Below are 19,442 nucleotides of genomic sequence, written 5' to 3'. Positions count from 1 at the left end.
AAAACATTTTTTTCCTTGGGGTTTTCTGTATTTCCCAAAATTTCTGCAATGAACCCAATTATTGTTGTCTTATAATAAGGAAAAAACCCTCAAGGAACGATACATGAACAAAGAAAAGAATACACTTGTGTAAAGCGATAAAGAGAAGAGTGGCTATACACAGACTCCGAAAGCGGCGTCTGCTTTGGGAAAGGTCATGGTCAGGGAAGCTCTCAGGAGGCATTGAGGTCCATCTTCTGCTGAGGCGAGGAGAAGGGAGGGTGCAGCCTGAAATGTGGCTGACTGCCCTCTTGAGTGACACCTCCGCTTCCCTCTCTTAGCTCTGGGGACTCAGGGGACTTGTGCAACTTGAGCTTCTCTCCTCTCGTTGGTTGTCATCTTCCATACTTCAAGATACCTACCTTGTTAAGCTGTATTACACCTAATCATGCCTTCCTTTTCTCTCCCCGCCTTCTGTCTCCTTCTGTCTTCTTTCTCAATTCTTCCTTTCTTTCTCTCTCTTTAAACAACAACAACTAAAAAAGAGGTCACCAAACACAAAAACTTTTACACTGTTTTGTTATGTAGTTCTGTCTAGTGTTATTCTAATTGGTTGAGGTAATGAGTAACTAACTGGTTCCCTTATGAACTCTTTGCAGAAACATTGATTTGGGTTTGTTTACCTTTTGACCTGCCCCGTCTTTGTACTCTTAAACAGGCTCTTAAAACAGGCTCTAGAGACTTTGTTCTTGTCCTGAACCTTCATTTGTAATTTTAAAACATGTTAACTCAAATGACATTTATTTTCTGATTGCAGCTGTAAAGGAGAAAGTCCAGCTGTTGTTACAAAGGAAGAAAGCGTACTTCATGAATTATTTGGGACAGACATAAGGTGCTGTGCAAGAAATGAGCTGGGCAGGGAATGTACCAAGCTGTTCACAATAGGTAAGACCATAATATCATGTACTTCTGTTTTCAGTGACTATTCCTTAGAAACCATCTGGGACTAACCATGACTGCTTAGGTAATCATTCAACTTCAGAAATTCTGTAATTCCTTTATACCATTTTAAATGGAATATTACGGATTCTGTAACTGATGATTTCTTCATAAGAGAGTAGTCAATCTCTAAAAGATTCTTTTATTAAAGTAGTTCCTAACATTTGAGATGACATTAAAATCTTTGTTCTTCAGTGTTCAGGATATATTTTGTGATGAGGGAAAATCACTTTTTTTCTTACTCGGGATATTTTCATCTTCTAGATCTAAATCAAACTCCTCAGACCACACTGCCACAATTATTTCTTAAAGTGGGGGAACCCCTATGGATAAGGTGCAAAGCTGTTCATGTAAACCATGGCTTCGGGCTCACCTGGGAATTAGAAAATAAAGCACTGGAGGAGGTAATATGGAGAATTTGCATTCTGAAAATGCAGAAACAATGAACTAATAGTACAGGCTGAAATCATTAAATTCAAACTCTGTTTTATTAAAATCTAGGGCAGCTACTTTGAGATGAGTACCTATTCCACAAACAGAACTATGATACGGATTCTGTTTGCTTTTGTGTCATCAGTGGGAAGAAACGACACTGGATATTACACTTGTTCCTCCTCAAAGCATCCCAGTAAATCTGCTTTGGTTACCATCATAGGTAATGCAGTCCACTCATGCAATCTTTATTCATATTTTTAGTTGCTTTCGAGTGGAATGTAAGGTATGTACTGCAAATTCTATTTTCTTTTTTAAACTTTTTTTTTTATAATTTTATTTATTTATTTTTTCTCCCAAAGCCCCAGTAGATAGTTGTATGCCATAGCTGCACATCCTTCCAGTCGCTGTACGTGGGACGCGGCCTCAGCATGGCCGTAGAAGCGGCGGGTCGGTGCGCGCCCGGGATCCGAACCCCGGGCCGCCAGCAGTGGAGCGCGCGCAGTTAACCGCTAAGCCACAGGGCCGGCCCTCTATTTTCAGTATAATGTTAGTATCAAAAAGCTGAGAAAGAAGCTGAAGTAGAATAGCTTTGCAAATAGAATCTGCCCACCCCCTTCCTTTTCCAGTTAAACCGTGCCCCCTTGAGTGCCACTTCAGTGCAGTCTTTACACTGACCACGCTGTAATGTCACCATCTGTTTGTGGATTTTTGTCTTCCCATAGACTGTAAGTTTCCTGAGGACAAGGATAACCCCTGCTATCCTTGTAGTCCCAGAGCCCAGCAGAGAGCCTGACACAAAATAGGCACACAATAAATACTTGTTCTAGAACTAACTGAGAGGGCAGTGAGCAATGACTGAGAGAACTGGACAAGCACTTAGATGCATTGAAATTTGGGTGGACTGTGTAGGATTTGAAAATAACCATGCTTGAATAATCTCAGATTAGGTGGTAGCCTTCAGCCATAATGAAAATGCTAAGAAATGAAGTGATTCTCTTATCAAACTAATAAGGAAGTGGACAATAAGGAAATCTTGTGAATATTGCTGGCTAGATTGTTCTTTTATTTGTGCCCTGGATTATTTTATGTGGGATGTGTCACTGAGAGGCATTCTGGCTGAGAACAAGGGGCTCCCAGACTCTGTCAGTGGACCCCTACTATGTGCATGGTTGGCTAGGCTGGGGGAGCCCTTCAACCTCGTGTAATCATTTGCAAAATTGGTAGGTTTATTTATCCATTTCTTTGGGAAGAGAGTCAATTATTTACATCCATTTCTTAGAGGAATCTTGACTCCAGAGTGATGAGGCTTATAACTGGGAATAGGACTCCTGTATTTCTTGTTGGACTATCACATCTGACCTGCAGCATGCCCACATCTGAATTTTCTTCTGATAAAATGATGAATAAAAATTTACCTTCTCAATATATTTCCATATGAATCTCATTATCTAATATATGAGTGCTTTTTTCTTTCTTTCTTTCTTTTTTTTTTTTACAGAAAAGGGATTTATAAACGCTTCCAAATCAAGTGAAGATTATGAAATTGACCAGTATGAAGAGTTTTGTTTTTCTGTCAGGTTTAAAGCATACCCACAAATCAGATGTACATGGACCTTCTCTCAAAAATCATTTCCTTGTGAGCAAACTGGCCTCGATGATGGGTACAGGTGAGACAACAAAATGCTCCAGGACTCATGGTCATTCGTAGCGCAACTCTTCCCGTTGCCCATGAGAAGAGCAGTTTTGTATTATGAGTTTATATATTATTGAGTTAACATTGAAGACAAGAAAACAAACAGCAGATGTGAGGGCATAGTAACAATTTTATAATCAGTTCAGATAGTGTAACCCACCGCATGAAAAACGGAAAGAATCATATTAGTTTGAGTGTGGTTCTGTGGCGTTTTCTGAGTCACCACATTGTTACTTCCTAGTTGAGAGTACGTGCTACAGCACACCGAGTCTCCCTGAGCACACTGCAGATGACTGAGGAAGTAAAACCCCTTAAAAACAGGAAAACATTACCTATAGGTGTATTGACTTAAGTTTTCAAAAAATAAATACAGAAATAGCCCAATAATAAATGCTGAAGGAAAACTTCATTTTCCTGGGGATTTGTAAAACTGTTCTCAAGGTTCTCTTATGGGAGAAATCCTTCATTCCCTCTTTGGAAAACAAAAAACAACCTTTTTCTTGTATTTTCTATGGCTATGATACCTCTTATCTCTTCAAACTAATCCTATGTAACATAGTTTCAGGCTGAACTATGAGGGTCTGAGAGGCACTTATGCTCTCTCAAGCAAGTCAACAGTCTAGAATAAATTCTTGTTTCTCAACATGTGGTTCTTAAACCACATGTATAGGAATCATCTGGGCAAATTCCAGACATGGCAAACCCAAATTGGGGCAAAATGCCCAGATTCTACATTTTTCATGAGGATCTCTGGAGATTCCTATCACAGGTCTAGATCTGTGCTGTACAATACAGTAGCTACCAGCCACGTATGGCTATTGTGAACTCGAAATGTGGCCGGTCCAAATTGAGATATGCTGTAACTGTAAAATACACACTAGATTTTGAAGACTTATATGGAAAAAAAATGTAAATTATCTCACTAATAATTTTTATATTGATTGTATATTCAAATCACAGTATTTTGGATATATTGAATTAAATAAAATCTATTATTACTTTTTACTTTTTTTATGTAGGTAACTGGAAATTTAATTTTGCATTATATTTTATTGGATAGCACTGGTCGAGATGAAGAATAGGAGTTAAGCTTTTCTCACCTTGATTCTTCTCAGTGTTTGTTTCACAATTAATGTGCTGTTCTTCACACCCAAAAGTGACTTGTAATTGATCCTTGTTTGCATTTTACAAGAGTGGTGTAACACAGAGTTTGCATGGAACCATCTTCCTGCTCTCACCCAAACCTCCTACTGTTCAAAGCATTCATTTTTCAGGTCATTAAGAATGCAGCCTTTGGTCTGTGAGTTGACTGATACACACTCCTCTAACTCATGATTTCTCAACAGCAGCACTGTTGACATCTTGGGCTGGATAATTCTTTGTTTTGGGGGGCTCTCCTACGCTTTGTAAGATGTTTAGCAGTGTCCCTGGCCTCCACCCAATGGATGTCAGTAGCACCACCACCCCCATGGTGACAACCAAAAATATCTCCAGACACTGCCAAATGTCCCCTGGTGAGGAAAAATTGCCTGTGGTGGAGAACCACTGCCTTGGAGGAATCACTCCATTGCCATAAGCCCTTATTCCGAATCATCAAACTTCGAAAGCAGAAGGCCCAGGAGTCAGCCCCTGTCTTCCTAGTTGAATTGATTACCACACGCCTGTGTTCAGAAGGCTATCAGTGGTGTCATCATCCTCTCCCTTCTTTGTATTGTGACCCAGTGTCAGAGAAGCTCCTAGCACTATGAGATTCTCTTTTGAACCTGATTCAAAGAGATAGAGGATCAGTTCAGTTTAGTTCAACAGATATTCCTTTAACATCTTCTTGATCAGTTTGATGCTGTGAGGAGCTACAAGAGTGAATAAGGTAATATCTCTCCCTCCACCCCAAATTTATACAGGCACATTTAAGTGCCAGAGGCCACCCAAGAGATTATTGCTTCTGTGCTGGTGACATCTGACACAACTTCTTGAGATTTTACAGAATTACTGATTAGAGGACCATGTCTCTGATATATGGGTCATGAGCCAATCTAGTGGGCTAGTTAATTTGGTTTCATTCCATGGCTATACCAAGGTAGTTCTCCTGTGGAGGTAGCCAAATGAATAAATCATGGAAGATCCTGATTCCTGTAGTGTTTTGTACCTCTGTTTTCCGTAATTACCTGGTAATATAGTTAACCTCTTTGTGTGTTGAATCTCACCAGTGAGTTTATAAGCTCTATAAGAATAGACGCTCTGTCATTTCTCTATTTTTGTACAATGCCTCGTTTGGTCAACAGGTGTTAATAAATTAATGAATTCATCATCACCCCTGGAAAGCAACTCAAAGTGCATAGCCCAAGCCCAAGATGAGTCAGTGGTATTTTCTTTGCACTGCAAGGACCACACACAAGGCCCTTACCACAACACCCAACACTCAGTGTTTATTTTATTTAAAAAGTTCTTGAAGAGCTACATTGTGTGTTGGTGATAATGATACACTGGGTGTGATGAGCCACTTAATACACAAGGCAAAGGGAAGATGGAGCCTCCTTCTTCTTGAAAAAGATGCTTAAAATATTGGACAAAAAATGAACAATGAAAAATTTGAACACACCTCCGAATGCTCTAAATGTCTTTTGCTCTCCACATAAGGCTCTGTGTTGAGATGGGGGTGCAGATTAAATTATAATCTGAGTTCTTTTCAACTTTTTATTATAAAAGATTTCAAATTGACTAGTAAACTAAAGGAATAGTACAGTGAGCATCCTTTACCCACCACCTAGATTCAGCAGTTTAATCAAACTGGATTTTGTTTGTGAAGTACAGTATTTTAATCATGTTGCAAGAGATGACTTTATAAGTGTGACATGATTTTTTTATATGTAACTGAAAGGTCTATGTTATAACACTGCTCCTGAAAAAGATTTAGTGTGGTCATAGTGTGTGTGCCAGAAGTCTTTCAGCTTCCCCACCTTCTCAGCTTCATTTCCCCAATTTACTTCCTCAAATATTACACCAAAGTTTATTAGGGCTTGCCTTTATGTGTTTACATTTTATTAAATTATAACTTTGCAGCAGTCCTGATATCCTGGTCTTGAGAAAAGATTCTAGGATATTTCATCTGTTAGTTTCCATAATTTCCTATCTTTCTAGACTTCATTATAAACACCAGATCTACTTTAGCTTTTCCCAGTTTCATGGTAGAAAAAAAAAAAGACAACTTATTAGGATGTTATAATTATTTAGTAATTTCTTCTGAAAGACTCTCCTTAGGCTTGACAAATCCTTGTGTTTTTCTTTTCCCTGAAATATTTAATTTCCCAAATCTACGAGTCTAAGTTCTGCTCATAGCAAGTAACTGAACACTTATGGTAAACAGCAGTGTGCTGGTCGTCTGGGTTCTGGGTGGTGAGACACATCCTTCTCAGGAACAAACAGACAGAAAAGCAGGCTCTCAAATCAATAAATGCTATGTAATTACAGAAGTGTATTGAACCTCTTTGGGAGGATTCTTTTTTTTCTGAAGGAGATGAGCCTTGAGCATCCATATACAGAAAGGGGGGAAAAGGAAGAGAAAAAATTGGATCGTGAAATACCAAGAGCCCCCAACCACATCTTGACCCCCTCGGTTGTAAGGTATTAACCACATCATATGAAGCGACTCACTGAGAATAAAAGAAACTTCTTTGAGCTCTTACCATGTGCCAGACAATGTGCAAAATCCTTTATATGGATTACCTCCTTTAATCCTCATAATCCCATTTTATGAAATGTGGAAACAGGATAAGTTACTTGCCCAATCACTTAGGGCAAAGTCAGTACCCTTCATTCACTCTCGTTTTCTAAAATTGCCTTTAAAAAAAATAGAGATAACACCCATAATTTCACCTCCAGAGATTATATTTCAGACTTTTTCTATGTAACCACCATGATAGAAACATATAAGTATAGATTTTTGTACAAACATGAAATTAATTGTGTCATTTGTAACCTGATTTTTCATTTAAAAATACCGTATCTTTCTATGTTAATAAGTATATTATTATATCTTACTTTGTTTACATTATCATTTTATTTTTTTTTAATTATTATTTTTTTGTGTGTGAGGAGACCAGCCATGTGCTAACATCTGCCAGTCCTCCTCTTTTTCTGCTGAGGAAGACTGGCCCTGGACTAACATCCGTGCCCATCTTCCTCCACTTTATATGGGACACCACCACAGCATGGCCTGCCAAGCAGTGCGTCAGCGCGCACCTGGGATCCGAACTGGCGAACCCCGGACCGCCGCGGCGGAGTGCGCGAACCTAACTGCTTGCGCCACTGGGCCGGCCCCTACATTATCATTTTAATGGCTGTATAGTATTCCATTTTTAGAAAATTTTATTTTCATTAACTCCTATTGATAGGCATTTACTTTCGTTTTTTTTTCTTTGCATCTTTCTTTTTATTTTAATATGATTTTCTCACTTACTGTATACCCCAGAGTAAAGCTTCTAAATGTCCTTCTTATTCAAAATGATTACTGGACTTAATAAGCCTCATAGTAATGATAATCTAACACATATATTGTGTTTACTATATGCTAGGCACTGTTATAGGCACTTTATACAAAACTGCTTTAATAAAAACTTCACACAAAGTTCTACTCCAGCAACCATATGAGGCAGATACTATTACTATCTTCATTTTACAGATGAGGATAACTGAGGTGGAGAGAGGTTAAGCAACCTGCCCATGGTCACACCACTGAGCGATGACGGAGTTGGGATTCCAGCAAAAACAGCTGACTTCAAAGCCTGTGTTTTTAACCACATCGCTATACTGCCTCTTGACACCCACTCATTTCAGAAGTGTGAGATTCTCAAACCCAGTGTGTAAGGAAGCAAAATACAAGCATGCTCTTTGGTTATTTGAAAATAAAAGTGTGCCTCCTGGTGAGATGTGCCACACTTTGCTATTGAGTTTTTAATGGTCGTACTCCCCGAGGCTTGTTGGCCCTCCTGAAATAAAATAAACACGAGCATGGTATTATATAGTCTAATGTAAAATCATCAGCATCTCTCTCCCGCCCCCCGACTATTTTGATCTAACTCAGGGCAGAAATTTGAACAGATCAGATTCAACTTGAGTGGGGCTCAAGGCAGCCGAAACCGCAGGCTGAGGGAGACAGGATTGTGGGCGTCCTGTTGGGGTGACTGTTGGCCCCGCGTAAAGCACTTCAGTCTAGTCAGCTCTTCGATTTCCAGTTTCAGAAGCTCCCAGTATCCCCAGGACATGCCTGATTGTTCTCTGCATTCTGATTTGACTTTGATGATCCCTTGCTCTTTGCAAAAAGCATCCTTTATAGTAAAGTTACTCCCTGAGTCACTGGAAAGAGCCTGCCCTTTCTCAACTCCTCCCTTCTCGGCACTAAATGGAAAATAAAAATGACCTGCATTTTGATTGTACAGAGGAGAGAACTCTTTTCATAGTTGTAATGAGACTACATCTTCTTTGTCACCAAGGTATTATTTCTCTGTAAACTCCAATTTCCTGATCTCTTGTCTCCTGCCAGCTGGCCCTTTTTAGAAAAACCCTAGGGGAGAGAGGAAGCTTTGAATCTCCTGGTCACCTAATTGGTTAGTCCCCTTGGAATTTCCAGAGGAGGCTCAGCGACGCAGTTGCTATTGCTGGGGTTAACTGTCATAAACAAGGGCACGGGCAATTTAAAACAACGTGGATATTCACTTACATGTTCAGTCTACTTATGTGGCCAATTTCCTACCTGGAAGAGTGAGACCATTTCAGATGCTCTCTTGTCTAAACCCTGGCAACTCCTGCTCCATTAAGACAGCACAAAAGACTTAGGAGGGAAAGAGTTTACAAAACATTTTGCTTTGGTGCATGATAGTCAATAGTTGTATTGGAAATTTCTTTTCCTATTAAATTGATCGGTGCTTTTGGCATGGTCCATGGCTAGCCACACTGGCTTCTTTTTTATCTCCTCTGTTCTCCCTTTTTAGGGTCTTTGCTATTGTCCAGTGAGAATTACATTTTCCCTTTTAGAAGCTCACTTCTTTCTCTTCTTGGACCACTTAAATGCTGCCTTCCTAAAGTCTGGAAATCGCACATAGCCATATTTACTTTTCTCCCTGGGTTATAATTTGGCTTTCCCCAATCTTTCTGTCACTTCCGCTTCACCAACCATTTCCTTCTTGCTGTCCAGAAGTAGGTCAGGATAAGAAATTCCCCTTTTTATGTCTTCAGCCTTCTTGTTAATGAGGCAAACAAAAAACTTGTTAAATGCTCACTTGATAGGCCAGAGAAATAAATTCTCTCATCACTATGCACAGTCAGAATTACCTTTTAGGTTCCGACTTAAGGGCACAGAACATCGGAGTCAGATAAACATGGTCTCAAAAGCTGTTCTATCAGTTGCTAGGTGGTGTTTTGAATCTTAGGGATCAATTGGGATTCTGTTCTCTCCTTCATCTTCCATATCCAATCCAGCACCTGCTGTTCCCTTTTTCCTGGTGCCTTTTGGGTTTGCTCTCTCCTCTCCTTTCCCATTTTCCCATCTTAGACAACACTCATCTTTTCAGGCTCTGAACTCTTGTCTAAACTTTTACTTCTCCTCTCATAGGACTTCCCACATTATACTGTAACTGCTTATTTACTGGCCTGCCTTCACCAAACTGTAAATTCTGGGAGAACGGAAACCTAATTTTTCTAACTCATGTTGTATTCCTGATTCCTCCACAATTAGGCTCTACCACTGACAGTAGAATGAATGAATGAATGAATTCCTGGGTTACTATACTAACTGCCTCCAGACTTCTCTCCAATAAATTTTTCCTGCTACCATCACTCTAAACTAAGATGCTGTTCATGGTATTCTCTCCTGCTCAGGAGTCCACAGCATCTGATTCCTGCTTTCTCCTTCAGGTCTAAATAATTAGGCCTGTTTTTCAAGGTCGCTGATCAGCCTCCCCACCCTATCCACTGAGCCCTCTTTGCTGCTACATCCCACATGCACCTCTGCTCCAGTGAAGAGCTTTCCCATTACTCTCCTTCGTGGCCTGAGGAATTCCTGCCTCATGTTTTAAGTCCTGCTGTTGCCTCCTTGAATGTCCTTTTCTTTTGCCCTCATTAAAACCAGCTTATCCAGTGAAGACCTCACTCAAGTCCTGCTTCTGTGAGGCTCTCTGAACTTTTCTCACTTACACTGGCCTCTGCCTTCTTTCGTCCTCTACTGGCCTTCAGTTTAATGCTTTAACTGTTCTACGTATGCAGGTTTTGTCCACCCACCTGGATTATGGTATCTTTGAGGGCAGGAGCTGTATATTCTAGGTGTTTTGCCTCCTACATAGCTCCTAGTTTAAGGCTGGCTTCCACTCCAGGTCCTCCTGTTTACATTTCTACCCTGCCCATACGTAGTCTTTTTTTTTTTTAGGCTATACAGAGATGGCCCAATTAAATATTTTGTGAACGAGACTGAGATTTTTTTATTCTTATTCTGAGGGAAATTTTTTTCTATTTCTTCAATGCATAAAGGCATATTCAACAGCTCCTTGCTCTCCTACCTCTCCTACTCTATCCGACATCCCACTACAATATCCAGCGTCCCATTTCCTTGGTAGACATGGTGGATAATCCCCAATATCAAGTTATCCATATCAAAATGTATTGAGTGGGTGATGAGCACTCCAAGTAGATCTAGAGCCTGCTGAGACCACCCAAAGATTTCTCTACCAACTCAGTGGATTTGAGCCCTCATCATTGTTAATTGCTATATAAGTCAAGGGTTGGTCATAGATCCTGCCTTGGACTGACATCAGAGAGCCATCCTTTCAGGAAGCAGGGGGGTTATGGGTTCCTCCACTTCAGAGGTTCTTCTATATTTCTGGGAAGTCAGACTAGTCTGGAATGTATAGAACAGTAGGGGCAGAAACCTTCTTGTCTCACTGAGGAACCCCAGACTGGATCAGTACTTCTCAACCTTCAATGTGGGCATGAATCACACGGAGATCATCTTAAAATACAGACTCTGAGTCAGTAGTTTTGGGGTGGGGTATTTGTATTTCTAACAAGCTCCCAGATAACCCCAATGCTGATGCCTGTCCATGGGCTGTATTCTGAGTAGCAAAAGCCTAGCATACAGACACCTTCTTGTCCACTGAACTTTAGGGAGTGAACGTCTCAAGGAAGACTTGTCCCATGCACACCGCCATTCATTTCAGCATCTCCTGTAAGAATCTTGCTAAGTCTGTCTTTAATTCTTTTCAAACAGCATATCAAAGTTTTGCAACCATAAACACCAGCCAGGAGAATATATATTCCATGCAGAAAATGATGACGCCCAGTTCACAAAAATGTTCACACTGAATATAAGAAGTAAGTTAAATTGTCAAGAAATTTAATTTTAATCTTGTAACTCCTTAATTATTTATTAACTATGGCTAGAAAGAGCTAACTAATGGCATAGAAGGAATGCTATAAAACTGTTTTTATATGCTGAAGTGTTTTGAAATTTTACTTTCATATCTACTGGCTTTGTTTATATATAGCTTTTTCTGTGTTCATCCTTTGAAGCCCAGAGACTTATTCCATGTGCTCTGACTGTGCTTTAGTGTTGTGACTTTTTTGACTTTAGTACTTTGAAAGATCATGTTAAGGAAAGGCTGAAAGTCATATTGCCTACCATTTATTTGTTTTAATAATTTTTGTTTCTTTGGTGTATAAAAAGATGAGAGTACACTTCATTGGACTTCTTGCAGATATTTCTGAAGCTTAAAATCATTTTGAGGTGTATGGGTAGATAGAGATCTACACCTCAGCTCTCTCCAGGAGTCTAGCAGTGGAAAAGTGCTATAGGTGGTAGGGCTGCTTGTACATAAGGTTACATAACAAGGGGGAGAGAGGGAATAACCAGAGACCTTGAGTCATCCTGCATGAGACACCCTCCCAGAAGTACAAACTGCTTGGAGTAAATGGGCAGCCTACTTGAAGCCAACTGTGAAACTATTTCTGGAAAGTACCATACTACATGAGCTTATTTTTCATGTTATTTTCTTCAGGGAAACCTCAAGTGCTGGCTGAGGCATCAGCAAGTCAGGCTTCTTGCTCCTCTGATGGATACCCATTACCATCTTGGACCTGGAAGAAGTGTTCAGACAAGTCTCTCAAGTAATAAGGATGTCTTTTGTGTTGGAAGAGCGTAAAACTCACACTCTGACATGTTGACTCTTTCTCATGAAGTCAGTTTAAGAAGATATGATGAAATATTTAAAATGCTTACCTTCTGAGTCAACCGTAATTCTAAATGGTCACCAATTGTTTCTGATAACTTATAATAGATGAATGTCTTTTAGAGTTCACTAGGGAAACCCTAACTTCCAATCTGATGACAGCCCCACCTATCTAACCTCTCTGTCTGCCATTTCTTTTCAGCTGCACAGAAGAAATCACAGAAGGAATTTGGAATAAAAAGGCTAAAAGAAAAGTATTTGGAAAGTGGATCTCGAGCAGTACTCTTAACATGAGTGAGGCCGTAAAAGGGTTCCTGGTGAAGTGCTGTGCATACAATTCCCTTGGCACATCTTGTGAAACAATCCTTTTAAACTCACCAGGTATACAGCAGTTGCTGTTGTAATGCACCACCTTCAGGAATTCCCCACTAGAAGTTAGTCCCTGTCGTTGGCTTTTATTTGGGGAATTTTACAAGAGCAGATAGATTCAGTGTGTGAGACAAGAAGGCTTTTTGAGTCAGGCAAGAATCCCCACTGAATCTCTACGGTTTTGGAGTTTGGGAGCAGAGTGACTTCTGCTTAGGTTGTTATGACTCACGGATTTGAGTGACGTAGGTAGAACTTTAAACGCCCAGTAGAGTGAATGTCTACCGGAAGAGCCAACTCTAGTGACACGGATTTAGTAATCTGGAGTCTCTCCCATTTTCCCTTTGGCTTAATCTTATTTGCCTTTAGCCTGCTGTTTTATAATTTTTAGTTTGTTTTTTAGAGCCCTCCTAAGTTAACAATTCTGAAACCTGGCCGTCTACGCTAATAGCTTAGAATCACCAGCATCCCCAAACTAACTTCTCCACATTCATATGATATCTTCGTAGGAGAAACACAAACTTTTTTTATCTGACTTATGTATCCTGTGGGTTTAAATAGATGTAATTCTTATAACCCTAGTAAATGATTTTTTAAAAATGGGTTCAGAATCACTTAAAATTTTCTAGGAAGGAAACTTGTCCTTTATATGAACATTGCCTGATTTTCTGTGGGGAGTAGAGTGTTTGTGGAGTGCTTGTAAGGACTGCAAATAATGGTTACTCAAACAGGATGTGAGATAATCTACTATACTATCAGCCAGGAATTCTAACTCATCGCTCAGTGACTCTCTTTCCTTGCAGGCCCCTTCCCTTTCATCCAGGACAACATCTTCTATGCAACAATTGGGATTTGTCTGCCCTTCATTGCCATTTTAACCATGCTAATTTGTCACAAGTACAAAAAGGTAAAAGCAAAGGTAAAAATTAACCATTGTTTCCTAATTCTGAAGAACTGCCTATTGCTAATTGACTCATTATTTTATCTCTGAAGCAATTTAGGTATGAAAGCCAGCTGCAAATGGTGCAGGTGACTGGTTCTTTGGATAATGAGTACTTCTACATTGATTTCAGAGAATATGAATATGATCTCAAATGGGAGTTTCCAAGAGAAAATTTAGAATTTGGTAAGAATCAAATGTTCCAAATGTTTCTGTAGCGTTTCCTTTCTGTTGGAAAATCTTTAACATGCACTCACTCACCATTTATCTTGCAGGGAAGGTACTAGGATCGGGTGCTTTTGGAAAAGTGATGAATGCAACGGCTTATGGAATTAGTAAAACAGGAGTCTCAATCCAGGTTGCAGTCAAAATGCTGAAAGGTACAGTAAAAGGGAATGATGTCCACAAAGATGGGAGGCGCAGTCTCCCACCGCCCCTTCTTCTCTTTTCCATCATTTTTATGGTTACTGCTTGCCATGCCTCAAGCCTAAAAAGGGAGTGAGTTGGGGTTAGTGTCAACCAAGTCATGAATATAAAATGCAAGTCATGGGCGGGTCCCATGGCTTAGCGGTTAAGTGCTCACACTCCGCTACTGGTGGCCCGGGTTCGGATCCCGGGCGCGCACCCACGCACCGCTTCTGGGGCCATGCTGAGGCCGCGTCCCACATACAGCAACTAGAAGGATGTGCAACTATGACGTACAGCTATCTACTGGGGCTTTGGGGGAAAAAAAACGGAGGAGGATTGGCAATAGATGTTAGCTCAGAGCCGGTCTTCCTCAGCAAAGAGGAGGATTAGCACGGATGTTAGCTCAGGGCTGATCTTCCTCACTAAATAAATAAATAAATAAATAAATAAATAAATAAATAAAATACAAGTCATGAATACGAGACTCCACCTCTTCTTCCTCTTCTCTGTTTAGTGGTTTTTTTTTTGTGTGTTTCAATATTTGGGGATACTGTTGCTACAGGTAGATGTTGTTTCTTATTATTTGACACAGACTCTAGGTAGAAGAGCAAATTGGAGCCCTCTGTACCACTTCACACTCATTGCTCCAACCACTCCCATCTGGCATCCACTGCCATCCCTCCCCCTTAGCATCACTCACTAAGCAAGGGCCTGCCCAGCTGTTTGGAGGTCACTGATCACCGACAAACTAAGTCTAATGGGCATTTCTTAGTCCTCATGTTACTTGAATTTTTACCATAAATTGGCATGATTGACTATTCTCTCCATCTTTAAATGCTTTCTTCCTTTCGTTTCCACATCACCATATTCTTCTGGTTTTCCTCCTACCTCTCTGACTGCTTCGCAGTCCTCTGCTGGCTCATTATCTTCTACCCAGCTGTTTATCTGGAGCTCCTAAAGGCCTGCTCCTGGACCTCCTTCCATTTTCACTCCACACGCTCATCATAGGTTATCTCAACCACACCTGTGACTTCATCCTATGTACCAAAGGTTCTCATGGTTGTGTCTCCCTTCTGAGCTTCAGGTTCATATGTCCAAATGCTTGGATATCTCAAAAGTTCCTTTAATTCAGCTTATCCAAACCAGACTCCTCCAACCCTGGCCCTCCATCAGTGCTCCCTCTCTCAGTGATTGGTTATGAGTACTAAAGACTAGCCACATTCCACACAACCGGGCAAATCAGAAAACTAGGACTCATCCTTGCAACTGTCCTCATTCTAACACCCCGTAAGCTCTTCCTATCAGGTTTCCTGCTTAGTGTCTCTTGCGTTCATCCTCTTCTCTCTTATCTCTATTACTACCACTCTAGTCCACGTCCATATCTTCCGAATGGCTGCAATAACCTTTGGATTCTCTATACTGAAGTGCAAGAGATGGTTATGAAATGCAAAGCAGATCATATCATTTTCCTGCTTAACATTTCCGGTTGCTTTCAATTACTCTTGAAATAGTCTACACAGCCCTGGATGATTTGGCTGCTGCTCATTTCTCCACCTCCCACTCTCAGCACAGCAGCACACTGGTCTCCTTTCAGTTCCTCCAAGCAGTGTACTCCCTCCCATCTCAGGGCCTTTGCACAGGCTGATCCTTCTGCTTACCCTTCCCCTTTCACGTAGTCATCTCTGACTCCTTTGGATCTCAGCTTAAATATCACTTCCTCAGGGAAGCCTCCTCTCACACCACAGACGAGATCAAGTTCCTTGCTATATGCTATCCTTAGCTCTCTGTAGGCTTTTTTTCCATAGAATTTATCACAATTATAATTACATATTTGTTTAATTATCCAATTAATGTCTTATCTGCCGCATTAGTCTGTAAGCCTCATGAGGGCTGGGTCTGTATCTGTTTTGCACTACTCTCTTCTTTCTTGATCTTTGCCCACCCTGTTTCTTCAGTATGGAATGTTCTTCTTCCTCTCTCCTCACGTGAATTCACCTGGTTAACTCCTGTTTTTCCTCAGGTCTCAGTATAGCCATTTCGTGTCCCCTTCCCCACCCCTCCTGAGGCTAGGTTAGGTATCCCTCTTGTGTGACCCCACAGCACCCCTACATTCATTTGCCATGTTGCATTTATCACACTATATTGTAATTGTTTATTTATTTGTTTCCCTTTTCCAAGAGACTCTAAACTCCAGGAAGACAGGGGTTGTGTCTTGTCTATCATTCATTCCCTCAATGCCTGGCACTTTGCCTCATACATAGTAGGCACTCAAGAAATACTTGTTCAATGCATGAATGAATGAATGAATGAAAATCAGATAATGGTATATGAAAGTGCTTTGAAAAAGTTAAGCACACCATAAAATATATTATTTTGGTCATGAAGAACAAGACACGGACAATTGAAAGCTACAAATCCCTATAAAATGTGAAGCAGTGGAAGACATGAGGTGCTAGTGGGTCACAGGACACACAGTGAAGGATCTCACTCCCAAGCCAAGGTGTCGGAAATAAGGATACCCCTGAGAGCTCGCTCAAGACAAAATAGATGGCATCAATGTTCTGGAAAAACCACTATAAAAGCTAGGATGTCTTCCAGGACAAAATAATGAGACCTGGAAATATCTAATCAAATGTTCATTGAATGTAAAGAAAAGTTTTTATGTCTGTAAGAGAGAATATGTTAACAGAGGGCTGGGTGCCTGGTGCCTGGAGCCTGGAGCCTGGAGGGGACAGTCCAAAGACCCTGCCCTTGCCTCTAGGGCTCCAGCACCTGCCTGGGCAGGGGTGCCCGGACCAACTGGAACATCGGTCTCAATGAAACGAGACCTTGGAGTTCATCAATAACTACCCTGATGCTATGCTTCTAAGCAAGATGATGAGTACCTTTTGCCAAGCTATCTATACTTGTCTCCAGGGAGAGAATGCATTGGCCAGTGGATACATTCTAGCCTACGCATCAGTTACATTTCTCATTATCAATTAATGAGTCTCTGGAGAACTTGGTTAGTGGGAATTGGTCCTTTTGGACCTCTCACCACTGGACCCACTGGCAAACTGAAGGTTGTAGACCTGGGGGCCCCAGACTGGAGCCAACCATCCTCACTGACATTCCTGTCTTGTCTGTCTATGACTTTAACAAATGCAAGAGTCAAAAAAAAAGAAATGTATGTTTCATTTCTTCAGCATATGTATTAACTTCTACTATGGAGGAAAATCACGTATTATTATTATTTTGTTTTATTTTGTTTTTTGAGGGTCAATTATAAGGATTTTATTTTGGTAGACAGGAACATCCACTAGAAAGGCACATTATTAGATTCAACTTTTCTACTACAGTCTTTGAAATTCTGTCTTAAAACACAAGATATTGTTATTCAAAATTCATGGATTATTTTACGTATTTTAAAATTTTTATGCAAATCTGCTCTGAATTGAGGAAAGTTTTAATTTATTAAATAACCTAAAATGCCTATTTTATTTTAGTTTTACATTTTTTATGCTCTTCCGTTGACAGAAAAAGCAGACAGTTCTGAAAGAGAGGCTCTCATGTCTGAACTCAAAATGATGACTCACCTGGGAAACCATGAGAACATTGTGAATCTGCTGGGGGCGTGCACGCTGTCAGGTAACCAGTTCCCACTAAGAACACCTCATCAAAAATATGTCAGCCTGAAGACAAAGAGGGCAATTGTTCTCATTTTTTTCTTCTTTTTCCATCACAGTGTGGGCCCTCAAACCTAAGGGGGCTTAGACATTGAGCGCTCTGTAATCAGATGGGTCGCTGTGGAGAATGCCTCTCTTTATGGAGATGTGCCACGTAGTTGTAACCTACTGAACAACAATGACAGCACTGCAGGCACATTTGGTGGTGTCTCAGGCTGGCTGCTCAGAGGGTGCTTCTCCCCTGGCTGTGAAGCTGGCATCTGTAGTGGCGAGAACGGCTGCAGAGCTTGGCCACTGCCCTAGTTGGGCTGCTTCAAATAAGGCACAGCCGGGATGGAATTTCAAGCTCTTTCCCAGAATTCAATGGAGCATGTACTCTGATTCTCTCACTTCCCCCTAGAAATACCTGAATGATGTGCCCAAGGGTCATTCTTGCTGGGACAGCCAGCCTGGGACTGGGACTAAAAGAAGAGAAAAAAAGAAAACGGATCTACGAGGAGATTGGGGATATATTTCTCCCTCTTCAGGCAAACAAGTCAGCGTATATTTACCAAGTGCTCACAGTGCAGCTGGCATATTGTGCCCAGGTGCAAACTGGAGAGTCCAGGTGGCTAGTGGTTATTGTTGAGGCCACACGCACAAGGGCCAAAGTGGAAGGCAAGAAAACACTGCTTTCCAAAGGAATTTCAGCAAAAAGCTAAAATTGAGTTTAAAGTATAAGAAGAGATAGGCTCAGAAAAAGTTGTACTCTGCCAACGTCAGAGGAGAAGTGAGCTCTCGTAGACAATGTTCTCTGCTACACAGACGTCTGAAAAAATTGTTTGGTATTTGTATACCTGTAATTAAAACTGTCATTATTTCAGGACCAATTTACTTGATTTTTGAATATTGTTGCTATGGTGATCTTCTCAACTATCTAAGAAATAAAAGAGAAAAATTTCACAGGACGTGGACGGAGATTTTCAAGGAACACAATTTCAGTTTTTACCCCACTTTCCAATCACATCCAAATTCCAGGTAAGAGACTGAGTCAAGGTTTCATAATTATACATTGTAGAACACAGACAAGGTATGGCAGTTAAACACCCCCACAGGCCAGTCTCTAAAGCCATAGTCCAGCACTGTGTGGTCTGCGGGCTCTAAGACCTAGAAAGGTCACTTACCTTTGCTCTAGTTTCCCTTTTGATTTGCAGCAATGAGACCGTTCCCTTCCTACAGTTCAGGTTCTACAGTTGAGCCAGTCTCTGTCCACCTGGGCCTAAATCACACCCTAGACACAGAGTCAATTTTGGGAAAGGTGTGTTATTCGATCTTTCAGGCCTCCAGGTTAACACATAGGTATTGGTAGAAAGAATGAACACTTTTTCCAAAGTCCTTGACATAGTCACAGAAAGTAGTTCAGATCCTTTGGAGTATTGCACAAAAGAGCTCTAAACTCATAAATTGGATTTTAAAAAATTAGGGTGGATTGATTGACATAATGTGGTGTGGACAAAATAAAGTAGTGGTAACATTCGTCTCTATGCTCTGCATTGTGTAGCCTGCCATCCGTGGGGTCCTGAGTGATTCTCAGTCCTGACGGGATTTCCTGTTTTAGCATGCAATAACAAGGGCTCTAGGAGTTTGGTGGGACGCTCGTCCTCATCTTTGGAAATTTCTTGCTAGTTGCTTGAATATCGTAGCTCTGTGACGCCTTTCTCTGAATGAATTCACAGGCATTCTAATAGAATGATTCCTCAGACCAC

General features: G+C 40.8%; 1 protein-coding gene across 3 annotated transcripts in view; it reads left to right on the top strand.

Moving 5' to 3' along the window:
- Positions 1-19,442, top strand: part of FLT3 (fms related receptor tyrosine kinase 3) — an 81,149-nt gene that overhangs the window by 44,926 nt on the left and 16,781 nt on the right. For all 3 annotated transcript variants that reach the window (XM_058547927.1, XM_058547928.1, XM_058547929.1), the window contains 12 exons: positions 797-924; positions 1,243-1,382; positions 1,480-1,633; positions 2,912-3,080; positions 11,361-11,464; positions 12,148-12,256; positions 12,521-12,699; positions 13,488-13,591; positions 13,678-13,810; positions 13,900-14,004; positions 17,549-17,659; positions 18,561-18,714. In XM_058547927.1, the coding sequence (XP_058403910.1) occupies positions 797-924; positions 1,243-1,382; positions 1,480-1,633; positions 2,912-3,080; positions 11,361-11,464; positions 12,148-12,256; positions 12,521-12,699; positions 13,488-13,591; positions 13,678-13,810; positions 13,900-14,004; positions 17,549-17,659; positions 18,561-18,714 (1,590 nt within the window). The remainder of the gene's footprint in view (positions 1-796; positions 925-1,242; positions 1,383-1,479; positions 1,634-2,911; positions 3,081-11,360; positions 11,465-12,147; positions 12,257-12,520; positions 12,700-13,487; positions 13,592-13,677; positions 13,811-13,899; positions 14,005-17,548; positions 17,660-18,560; positions 18,715-19,442) is intronic.

This window comes from Diceros bicornis, chromosome 9 (genome assembly GCF_020826845.1).
Source record: "Diceros bicornis minor isolate mBicDic1 chromosome 9, mDicBic1.mat.cur, whole genome shotgun sequence".
Lineage (NCBI taxonomy): Eukaryota > Metazoa > Chordata > Mammalia > Perissodactyla > Rhinocerotidae > Diceros > Diceros bicornis.
The sequence above is the reverse complement of the archived record's forward strand: the minus strand, read 5'-3'. Positions and strand labels throughout refer to the sequence as shown.